Source organism: Borostomias antarcticus, assembly GCF_949987555.1.
Source record: "Borostomias antarcticus genome assembly, chromosome: 21".
Classification (NCBI taxonomy): Eukaryota; Metazoa; Chordata; class Actinopteri; order Stomiiformes; family Stomiidae; genus Borostomias; species Borostomias antarcticus.
In genome coordinates, this window is record NC_140254.1 from 13,350,822 (window position 1) to 13,363,321 (window position 12,500).

The following is a 12,500-nucleotide window of genomic DNA, read 5'->3' on the forward strand; positions in this document are numbered from 1 at the left end:
AAGAGACAAAGAGAGGCGAAGAGCTCAATGTGTTTCCTTTTTGCCAGATCTGCCGTATCTAAGGCCCCTCACGGCCTGTGATAAGATCGTAACCGTGACTACATACGTGATCCAGTAGCGTGTTCTCGTTCTCCCTCTCGTGCTCGAAGAACTTGTCCAGGCCGTGGGCCTTGAAGATGCGCTCTGATTCGTCGGAGAACAGGACCGCGTCCCCATCGAAGGCCACCCTCAGCTGGGTCTCTGAGACCTCTGTCTGCTTCTCCGGCATGAACATGGTGGCTGCCGCAATGCCTGAATGAAAAAAAAGACAAACGGACGTGCATTTGTGACGGATGGCTGCTGACATGCCTGACCGGAAAAAGAGTGATCAGTGTCGTGTGGTGGCTGCAAAACCGCCTGAGGGGGTAGAAACACACAGAGACCAGCTGAGGGGTAGAAACACACAGAGACCAGCTGAGGGGGTAGAAACACACAGAGACCAGCTGAGGGGGTAGAAACACACAGAGACCAGCTGAGGGGTAGAAACACACAGAGACCAGCTGAGGGGTAGAAACACACAGAGACCAGCAGAGGGGTAGAAACACACAGAGACCAGCTGAGGGGTAGAAACACACAGAGACCAGCTGAGGGGGTAGAAACACACAGAGACCAGCTGAGGGGGTAGAAACACACAGAGACCAGCAGAGGGGTAGAAGCACACAGAGACCAGCTGAGGGGGTAGAAACACACAGAGACCAGCTGAGGGGTAGAAACACACAGAGACCAGCTGAGGGGATAGAAACACACAGAGACCAGCTGAGGGGTAGAAACACACAGAGACCAGCTGAGGGGGTAGAAACACACAGAGACCAGCTGAGGGGTAGAAACACACAGAGACCAGCTGAGGGGTAGAAACACACAGAGACCAGCTGACACAGTTACAGGGCAGGGAACGACGAGAGGGAGAGAGGAAAAGCTTTAACATGGCATCTGAAACACACACACACACACACACACACACACACACAAACAAAGTAAAAAGTGAAACAACAAACAAAATATACTGTAATTATGCAATTATGCTCAACTTTCAGTTCACTGGTGAGTCACATCATTTAATTTGGTTAACATGTCCTTTCCCGGTAATGTGTTATAAAGTGCGTCTCTGGTAATAGTATTGACTACCTCTGCCTCTCCTTGGTTTAACTGGGACCGGAAGCTTTTAGTGCTCATGATGAATACTAGAACAGCACTCAGGCTCGACAGGGTAGACACAGTGTTTTTGTGTGTTTGTTTTGTTTTTATGTGTGACAATGTAGTGTTACTGGTTGGTTGACAGACTATCTAACAGTGGTTCCTGAATGGGTAAAGACCTTCTAGTTTTACATTACATTTTAATCATTTAGCAGACACTTTTAACAAAAGTGACTTACTGAGCTAGTGTTGGGGTTAAGTGCCTTGCCTTGCTCAGCAGCACGACGGTAGGCAATCACTTGTGAAGTCTCGCATAGCCAGACCTCTCTCCACATTTAGTTTAAGCACGCTTTAAACGCAAATCACAATTGTCTTGGGTGGAGCGGTTGCTAGGATGTTGTTGTTTCTCGTAGTCTGGATTGAATCTGATTGGGCCGGGAATCAGATCGGTCGCCATTGATTGGTCAGTAATAAACCAATGACAAGTGATGACTTTCGTTGTCTTTTGTCATTGTCCTTATTTAGCTCTGCGTTGTGTTTTGATGACAATAAAAGACGACCCCCAATCTCACACAATACCACACAGTCCAGTGTCCCTTTTCCAGGTGTATTCCAAATGAATCTCTCCAACACGGGATTTGAGCCTCAAGCAAAAGCATGTTTATTCCAGAAGGTTTTACATACAAAAGACGATGGCATATTATAGTCTAATGTACAGTTGACCTCTCGGTATGCTGTCTGGACCCAAATCAAAGCATTGGTCTCGTTGCAACGTTCTTATGTGGTTTGAGTGTCCCCCCTCCCTCGTCTGACAGTCAGTCCGAATGGCCCGTGATGAGTCACTCTGACAGTCAGTCCGAACGGCCCGTGAGAAATATCCTGGGAGAGATGGAGCAACAGCGGTACCACTTAGGCTACACCACTGTTACTACGTTACCGAGCGCTCCGATAAAGCTGACCTAAGTATATTTATATATAAATATAAACCCAGCATTTTATCTATATTGGAAATGTCAGACAGTGCCATTTAGCCCATTAGTCTGCAGGGCTAGGGCAGTAGGGATGAATAGGGGTAGGACTGGGTCTAATGCATAGACCCCTCTGGCTGAGATCTGAAGGTTGAAATGACTACTAATGTGCATTATTACCATAATACAGACGGGAGTTTCTGTCTTCTGGAAATGAACGCTCAAATATGGAACATTCTAATGTATGCTAATTAATGTACCAGAAGTGTAGAACTCAATGTCATCCATTCAGTCATTATCCACACAGGATATTAGATAGACATCTGCTTTATGCGGGCAGTCGCTCAAAAGAGCCCTCTAATGGAAGGGTGTGTGTGTGTGTGTGTGTGTGTGTGTGTGTGTGTGTGTGTGTGTGTGTGTGTGTGTGTGTGTGTGTACAGGTACATGTGGTCTGAGTGCCTGAGTGAGCTTCCACATGTAAGTACATTTCTATTTGATATAGCATCTCTCACAGACATGCAGTCAACAGATAAAAGTAAAATACATTGCAGTGACAGAAATAGAGGGATATATAATAAAAGTACAATACATTAGTGAATGTGAGTTTGTGTGTGCGTGTGTGTGTGTGTGTGCGTGTGTGTTTGTGTGTGTATGTTGTGGTGGAAATTCACAAGAGCAAGGTGTTCATTTGGAAAGATATTGAATGGCGAGTATCAGAAAGTAATAAATACGTTTATTAAAGCAAATACCGGTACAACGTTTCTGGAGAAAGGTTCGCCCCTCAAAGTGTGAACAGAGTGAGAGAGCGAGCCCCGAGACAAGATCACGTTACTTTATAAAGGTCTTGGTCGGTCTACCCGCCCATCTGATATGTCAAAGGTTAGTTTGGTTACAAGAGATACAATTGTGCTGTCTGAACATAGCATGTGTTAATTTACCACCCAGGCCACCAGGGGAAGTGAGTAGCAGCCTTCCCAGGCGTCGGGGACATAAGTTAACTCGCTGTCATCATGGGTATAAGGTTAAGCTCGGTTTCACAACATTAATCTGGTATATTTCTAAATACTGATCAGACTCAGACATCTCTTCACAGGATACATGAGTTTGAATAACAAAATTCAATTCCTTCGAATAACAAACCTCCATTACAATGTGTGTGTGTGTGTGTGTGTGTGTGTGCACGTGTGTGCGAGTGTGTGAGTGTGTGTGTGTGCGTGTGTTTGTGTGTGTTTGTGTATGTGTGTGTGTATGTGTGTGTGTGTGTGTATGTGAGTGTGTGTGAGTGTGTGTATGTGCGTGTGTTTGTGTGTGTGTGTGTATGTGTGTGTGAGTGTGTGTATGTGCGTGTGTTTGTGTGTGTGTGTGTGTGTATGTGTGTGTGTGTATGTATGTGTATGTGTGTGTGTGTGTGTGTTTGTGTGTGTGTATGTGTGTGTGTATGTGTGTGTGTGTGTGTGTGTGTGTGTGTATGGGTGTGTTTGTGTGTGTGTGTATGTGTATGTGTGTGTGTGTGTGTGTGTGTTTGCACATTGCTCACCTTCAGCCAGGGCCTCCCTGACCTTGTCAGCGTCTGCAGACAGGTAGAGGTTGGTCTGCCAGGCCTTCAGGTAGCCAATAGGACTGCTGCCTCCAGTCATACAGAAACGCTCGATGAACAGGTCTAGAGACAAGACAACCAAACACCATCAGCTCACATGACGCAGTCTATAAAGTCATGATACCCAACTAATACATAATTCAGCTTTTATATCCTGTCTACAGTAGGCTATGAATCAGGCTACAGCGAAGCGACTTTCAAACGAAGATCATGAGAAACTCTTTGTACGAGGAGAACGATAAGAGGAGGGATGAGTCGTTTGAAACAAGAGCGCACAGGCGGAGGGTGGCGTGGCGTGGATGACTCAACGGGCAAACACTGGCATCAGACAACGCTCCACAGGAGTATCAGGCGCACAAGCTAACAGCTAACACAGCTAGCCTAGCTGAGGGAGGCGGTCTCAGTCTGGCATGGCGGAGGCAAGCGCCGGTAGTTAGGGGGGAGTGTGGTCAAACGAGGAAAGAGAGAGAGGGAGGACAGCGAGGGCAGGGGGTAGATGAGGAGATTAGAGAGGAGAGAGGGAGAAGAGAGGGGGGAGTGCGCGTGAGGAGGGCGTGATTAAGAGCGGGGGGAAAGTATCTGTTTGCACGTTGGCCGGCACTTCAGCACGACTGTGTCAACACAGGGTCCAGGCCAGATCTCCTCAAGAAGAGTAGGAGGACTCAGACTTCCACTTCTGGGAGGGAGGGAATGAGATTACTGAGGTGAGGATTTAATATGGGCTCTTTTGCCCAGAGGAGCTGAAGAGGGATGAGAGACAAGAGGGTATAAGAGCAGCAAAAGGTGGATTGAGAGACGTAGAGGGGGATTGAAGGGGATTATGGAGAAAAGATGAATGGGACAGAGAGAGAGGAGGAGGAGGAGGACGAAGAGGAGGAGGAAGAGGAGGAGGAGGAGGAGGAGGAGGAGACCAGGAAAGCGGAGCTGAATGAAAGCAAAGAACAGAACGTGAAGATCAGTACTCTTGGTGTGTATGTGTGTGTGTGTGTGTGTGTGTGTGTGTGTGTGTGTGTGTGTGTGTGCGCGCGCGTGTGTGTGTTACAGCTAATACACCAGATGCTGTTGTTGTCGATGAGGACAGTAGAGAAGTCACCATTTTGGAAGTAGGCTGTACGTTTGACCATAGTCTGGAAGAGGCTTTCCTTACCAAGGTGTTAAAATAGCAACCGCTCAAAGATGCAATCACACAGCTTGGGTATAAATGTAAACTGCTGGTGTTTATATTTGGTAGACTAGGAAATGTCCACAGACTAGTCATGAGGGGCCTACAGATGGCAGGAATGCCCAAGCTAAAAGTTAAGTCACTTGCAAAATTCTGTTCATCGTCTGTGATAATTGGAGGTCGTCAGATATGGAGGAGACGTTGCTTCCTGTATCCGTAGACTGTAAGAGAGAGATTGTGACAGGCACAGCAGGTCGTCTCAAGTGACAGAGGGATGGCTAGATGAGGAGCACAAGGCCGCAAGATTCAACCATCAGTCTCACAGAAGAGAGGGAGTGACAAACGAGAAAATTCACTAAGATGTGAGGAGAAACAGCAGGGGGATGGGAGCGGATATATCCCTTTAGAGGACTTGGATGGCTTTCTGGTCTATTTAGGAACACAGGAGTGAAGGCTCATAGGTCAATTGTCAGGGTTTTGTGTCTCCACACCAAACCACAAGAGCCCCCTATCCTCCAAAGGACCAGCACCAGACTGTGGGAAAAACCTCCCTGTGTCCTCCACATTCATAATCTTGCATAATATATCCATCCCATAATATATCCATCCCATCATCAGTCCATGATTTAGCCGATATAATCTTTTTATGAGTCTAGGCAGAGGATCTAAGAAGTTAGAGGTTAGAAGTACAGAAGAAGACGTGTGCACTGTTTAGATTTCAGAAAACTCCCACGGTATTAGTACAGTGGGAAATTGTTTGATAATTCAGTCTGTGACTTTTCTCACGGTAGCATCTCTTATGACCAGACCAGTGAACATTGTCTCCGTCTGAGACGCGTTTCCTGCCAGGTTCTGCGCACGCGCTAACATGCTAACACGCTGGCGTTGTCGCACGCTAAGATGGAAACCTCCCCATCCAGGTGCAATATGGAGCGGTCCAGACGGTCCAGTGTGCCAGAAGCCATCAGGCTGTATAACAGTGTCTCAGCGTTTTGTGTCATGGAGGTGCACATATTTATACATGGGTTTTACTAGTTATACCTAGACCGCATATATGTGTACTCCTAGACTTACATACTCCTAGACTTGTATACTGGTATAGTTATAGCATAGTATAGTATGAATGTATGCAAGTACATATATATATCTTATTCTATTCTATTAGAATAGATATATATGCACAATTACTGTACATATGGATGTATATAGCCCCTATTATTCCTCTGTTTATATTACTACCCATATCTGTATCTACTGTCCTTTTTCTTTCCAACCTTGCTGTAATTTCAACTGTTGAAATGTCAAATTTCCCCCTGGGGGGATCAATAACATTTCTATCTATCTGTCTGTCTGTCTGTCTGTCTGTCTGTCTGTCTGTCTGTCTGTCTGTCTACCGAACGTGTCAATCATTATGAGGGTTGTTATGTATGTAAAGTTGATTGATGGAATTGCAGGTGGTGTCTGTGAGTACTCTAGAGAGATACTGTAGAGTGTATCTCTGTGAGTACTCTAGAGAGATACTGTAGAGTGTATCTCTGTGGAAATTGTTACCTCTTCATATCAAGAGCTGGATGAAAGCAAGATATGGAAATGGTCCCATGTAGGTGTCAGGACATCTGAAGCAATGCCTCAAAGCAATGTTACTTAGAACTGGTTCCTTTGATGTCAAAGAGGCCATCTTGTCCTTTTGTTTGTGTTATTCTCCATGGACAGGCCAGAGGTCATGGTTTGTGTTTTGTCTTCACATGGAGAGATCTGTCATGGAATCATCTGGACCACACCTCAGGCTGCAGCTCTACTACTTGTTTTTGTTGTGACCAACTTCAAACCTCGCAGACGTTTCTTATGTTTAGTCAAACAAATCAAGTCGAGTTTTTAAACTGAAGCCAGAACTGTTTTGACCCTAGGAATTAGCCATGACCTAACAACAGTGAGGTCTGACCAATCACAGGCGGTGGGGACTTCAGAACAGGAAGTGGCTAGCGGGACAGGTCAGGGGCCAGACAGAGCATTGTGGGAAGATGTGAGCAGCTGGGGGTAGAGTCAACATGTTGATTTTGGGCGATGTATTGAGTCGTCATAACGTACATACAGTACTGCCCTCTATGTGCGTCACTGCAACTAAACAGACGTGCGTAATTGTAGGGAGAGAAAAAAGATGACTAACTTCACTAACTGTTCAAAATGTACTTTAAAAGGGTCAGGTGCTCATTGCGGGGGGGGGGAGGTTTGTGTCCATGATCATCCCCTAATGAAGGCAATTGATGCAGCTGATACCGACACACATGGGGGAGCCACACTAGGCCAGAGCCGCAAGAATAAAGGCTTTTTAACTTAACTATCCTGGAGATTTGAGCGCCTTGGGGTTTTTCTGTAGTAGTAGTTTTTAGCCTAGTCGCTTGCTTACATGAACAGAAGTGTGTAAATAAAGAGGGCTGTTTATCTGTGTATATTACGTAAACAGAGAAAGAACAGAGAAAGTGACCAGGTCAAGCAGGAGCATGTTCTCCAGATTGTGTGTGTGTGTGTGTGTGTGTGTGTGTGTGTGTGTGTGTGTGTGTGTGTGTGTGTGTGTGTGTGTGTGTGTGTGTGTGTTACACTCACTGTGGTGGTTAATGGTGTTGATGAGCCTGACCCCTACGTGTGCGTAGTTGTAGGTCACCAGTACGATGTCAAACAGCTCCTCACTGTCAGGGTACAGCTCCCTGAGGCGGTTATTCACTGCCTCCAGGGCCTAGTGGGTCAAATACAACCACAAAGGATTATGGGAAATGTAGTCATCTCAGACATGCAGTCACATTCATAGTAGTAGTAGTAGTAGTAGTAGTGGTGTGTGTGTGTGTGTGTGTGTGTGCGTGCGTGCGTGCGTGCGTGGGTGTGTGTACGTGTGTGTGTGTGTGTGAGAGTGTGTGTGTACCTGTGTGAGTGTGTGTGTGTGTGTGCGCGTGTACGTGCGTGGGTGTGTGTGTGTGTACGTGTGTGTGTGTGTGTGTGTGTGTGTGTGTGAGTGTGTGTGTACCTGTGTGAGTGTATGTATTTGTGTGTGTGTGTGTGTGTGTGTGTGTGTGTGTATGCGCTCGCACTGTACAGGCGGACCTTGACGAAGGCGAAGGCGGGCCCGGGAGCGAAGGGCTCGTTCTCGTGCTCCACCTGGTACCTCAGGTACTCCTCCACGCCCTGCTGCTCGTACACCTGCTGCTCGCGCTCCGTACGGAACAGCACCCGCGACGACACCGCCACGGTCACCGCGTTCTCCGGCTTCGGCTGGGGGGGGGGGGGTGACAGAACAAAAGGAGGAGGAGGAGGAAAGATGATGGAGTGGAATAGAGAAGGAGTGGAAATGAGGGAGGGAAGGAGAGAGGGAGGGAGGCATAGAAAATGGCGAGCAAGACAGAGGATGGAGGAAAGGTAGAACGAGGAGAGGGATGTGATGAGATAGAGGGGGAGAAGAGAGAGGAGAGGGGGAGAGATAGAGAGGTAGACGAGGGGGGAAGAGAGAGAGAGGGAGAGAGGGCGGACTGGTCAGCTGAGGATAGGAGCTGGAGCATGCTCAGTAGGTAGCTTTCAGAGAATGATGCGTGTTCAAGATGGAGCAGCAGAGAGAGTTAGAAACATGTAACACGACCCTGCAGGGCCCCGAGAGGCAGCCGCGTGAGACCATCCTGTTCTAACGAGCTCACATTCACTTTCTTTTTGCAGACCAGTCTGGCCTTCCCCCTATCTGGAACGGTTTCAGTGGGTGGGAGTACTTGCCTTGACAGACTAAAAATCCTTCAGCCAATCAGCATTAACAAACATTTTGCCAAATCCAGTTGGGAGAACAGTGAAAACATTGTTTCCTCATAGAAACTATGTATACAGTACTTGTTCTTGTTTAATTGTTATTATTGAGTCTATTTCTGCAACACTGCACTTTTGGCTGTGTTTATTCTACTAACGTTAACGTTACCACTCGTTGCTTCGGGACACTGTTTTGCCATGAGAACCAATCAGGGGCTGCGTTCTACTGGGGGGCAGAACAGCAGTCAGAATACAGTCCCTGATTGACCCGGTCAAAATGTAATCGGAGAGAAATCGAAGAATCAGTCCAGACTGATCTGCAGAGTGAAACTGAATGTGAAGCTTGTGAGATCAGGATGGTCTCACAAGGCTACCCCAAGAAGCCCAGACACATGAAAACACCCCAGACATGACACAAGATGCATGGAGAGAAGATGAGGGATTTTGGGGGGTAAAGTAACACTTCCAGGGGCACAACAGGGGGGCATCTCATCTCAAAATCTCCTAAAATGTTAAAACCAAAGAACTTTCCCTACCTAGCAAGCAAAGATATTTTTTTTAGGGCTATCAGTCCATGCTAATGCTAGCTGATGTTAGCTAGCCGCTACTGCACATGCATTCCACTGAGTGCATTAGCTTCTGCTGTGTTGATACATGTCAGCCACTCCACACCATGAATGAAAGATACACTCTGTAAAAGTTGTCTCTGTCTATTTACAAAGCAATAATCAAATGATAAAGCTACAGACTTGCAAGATATGCGCAATATAAATTAAGATTGATTAGATTAGATGTAATCTATCAGTGAGCTCCAGATGGTAAATGCTTACTTTATCCTCAGTCACATCTGTGGAAGCCTATCATGCCTTATCACACAACCATTCCCTGTGCCCAGTGTGCGTGTGTGTGTGTGTGTGTGTGTGTGTGTGTGTGTGTGTGTGTGTGTGTGTGTGTGTGTGTGTGTGTGTGTGTGTAGAATAAAGGGACATGTAATGTCCAGACCCCTGCTCACAGGGTCACGTTTCTAATGACACATACAGTACACACAGGGCTTTGGGGGGTCAGATTACTGCGCTGTGTGTGTGTGTGTATGTGTGTGTGTGTGTGTGTGTGTGTGTGCAAACATGCAGTATGACATCTTATCTATAGGATCTTTGGGCTCAGTATATGGTCTTTCAAGATGAGATAGATAAGATACTGTAATAATCCTCATGGGGGAAATTTTGGGTCTTAATTTTTAATCTATTAGTTTTAATTAATTAATTGTGTGTGCCTCTCAGTGTGTGTGTGTGTGTGTGTGTGTGTGTGTGTGTGTGTGTGCGTGTGTGCATGCGTGTGTGAGTGTGTGTGCGAGCGTGCATGCGTTCGTGTGTGTGTGTCCCAGAGGGGGAGGGAGGGAGGTAGGGTTGAATTCCTAACGGGGCAGCAGCGTTAGTCGGCCACATTAGTGAGGAGGGGAGAGTTGAAATTAGAGCTCAGACTCACAGGCAGCCCTGCACGGCCTGAGAGAGGCTGGGATTCAGGGCTGTGTGTGTGTGTGTGTGTGTGTGTGTGTCTGATAGAGGTATGGCATCAATTTAGTGCCATGTTCTTCATTTTTCAAAATGTTCTTCATTTTTAATCCATTGGTTTTAATTAATTAATTGTGTGTGCCTCTCAGTGTGAGTGTGTGCGTGCGTGCATGCGTGTGAGTGTGTGTGCGAGTGTGCGTGCGTGTGTGTTTGTGCATTTGTATGTGTGTGTGTGTGTGTGCGTGTGTGTGTGCCAAGGTTATTATAGTTAACGAAAACTAACTAAAAAATGAAAACTAGGTGTGAAAAAACATTTTAGTTAAATTTTCAAAAAAAAAAAAAAAACTAAACTAGCAAACCTGCTTTAAAACTAATCAAAACTAAAATTGATAGCAAAAAGTTAAAACGATATAAAAATAAAAACTACTGAAAAAGGCAAAACTATTATAACCTTGGTGTGTGCGTGTGTGTGTGTGTGTGTGTGTGTGTGTGTGCGTGCATGTGCATGTGCATGTGCATGCCCAGCTCAGTGCGCTGTGTATTCTCACAAACACTCATTATGCGTGGCCACACATAGACTGGTTGATCGGATTGCGTCGGGTCAAGACAAGTGTGGACCAATGAAAAGACAGAGGAGAGGATGACAAGTGTGGTGGACCAATGAAAAGCCAGAGGATAAGATGACAAGTGTGGACCGATGAAAAGACAGAGGAGAGGATGACAAGTGTGGACCTGCTGCATGGATGGTCTATTCCACATCTGACAGACATATTCCAAAATGCGTGGCGACACATGATGGTTAGTACCGTCATGCTATGCATGTACAGAATGTGTCCAGGGGGCATGCTCACACGTTAGACAACCATGACAGAAGCGGTTAGTCACGGTTTAAAGCTTAGAGGTCACGATGGCCACGGCGACAATCTCAGAGATACTTACGAAGAAAATGCCTCCCTCCACCTTCCGAACGCGTCTCACTGACACCTTAAACAACAGTTCAAAACGGGCTTTTACTCACTCATACGTCATTCGAGGAAATCATACTAGTGACCGTAATCATGCACCTGTCACATCTCGATATGTGTGTCTGTTTTCACTGTACATGTAGACCTGGCCGAAGACATCAACATGGTCTCTTAAACTGGGCTCACATACAACAGCTGTAGTGGTGTTTGGCAGTTTTAGAATGAAATTTGATTGTTTCAGCTGAAACGCCGAGTGTTCTAAAACTGCCGTTTTCAAGATTCAACACCTTGAGGGAAGACTCATGACAAGATGGATGTTCAAGAACTAGTGTTGCAAACCCATTTTAAGAGTATTCTGTCTATGATTTCTCTGTAAAAAACAACAACAGTCATCTGCATGTTGAGCTTAACAGACCTTTCCATGTCATAGAAACCTGTTATAACTCTAGTAGTATCATCAATCAGAGGACTCAGTAATACCCTGGATAGCTTAGAGATAGACTAGAGGTGTCCTGACGTGGTCCTCATCTATCCTTCCATCTGTTACCTGTACAGTATAACTCTCTCTCTCTATCTCTCTCTCTCTCTCTCTCTCGTCCTGCCCTCAGTGAATCATCCTCCTCTGAAACCCAAAGTGACATATTCTACATAGCCTACATATGCCGGGGTAGACTGCAGGAATGAAATACAAATACCTCAGTTTCCCTAGGAACTATTTTCCACTCTGCCAGCTCTGTCTAATACCCACAAAGTGGTGTGTCATGGTGTCCTATTTACCTCCTCCAGAGACGTGGATTAGGAAGGAGGGGGAGAGGGGGATGAACGAGAGGGATGAACGATGGAGCAGGAGGAAAGAAGAGTGACAGCAGAGGTGAAGAAAGAGGGCAGAGTGGAGAGGGGAAAGGGGGGAGAGGTGGAGGAGGAGGAGAAGGAGGATATATTTAGCTGGGGGAAAAATCCAGCACAGTTGGAGGGCTTACAGGACGCAACAGATATGACGGTGCTGCCAGAGGCATAAGTAGAGTTCTGGTAAAGAGCACGCACACGTACACACACACACACACACACAAACACACACACTCTCTCTCTCTCTCTCTCTCTCTCTCTCTTACACACACACACACACACACACACAGACACACACACACATAAATCGTGTAAACATAAGTAATAATTTAAGAAGCATAATAAATATAATAAATAATTTATACATATAATAATCATAAACTATGTAAGATTTGATACGGTAAAAGTATTTGCTCATTTAACAGAATCTGCCATTCAAAGATACATCAAACAATACACACACACACACACACACACACACACACATGAAACGTTTGT

At 46.0% G+C, this 12,500-nt stretch overlaps 1 protein-coding gene across 1 annotated transcript in view; it reads right to left on the reverse strand.

Annotated features, from left to right (window-relative positions):
• nt5c1aa (5'-nucleotidase, cytosolic IAa) overlaps nucleotides 1–12,500 on the reverse strand; it is a gene marked incomplete at both ends in the record, with an annotated part of 14,988 nt that overhangs the window by 458 nt on the left and 2,030 nt on the right. The window contains 5 exons of the mRNA XM_084455476.1: nucleotides 107–291; nucleotides 3,679–3,801; nucleotides 7,505–7,634; nucleotides 7,997–8,164; nucleotides 11,131–11,175. Coding sequence (XP_084311602.1) covers nucleotides 107–291; nucleotides 3,679–3,801; nucleotides 7,505–7,634; nucleotides 7,997–8,164; nucleotides 11,131–11,175 — 651 coding nt within the window. The remainder of the gene's footprint in view (nucleotides 1–106; nucleotides 292–3,678; nucleotides 3,802–7,504; nucleotides 7,635–7,996; nucleotides 8,165–11,130; nucleotides 11,176–12,500) is intronic.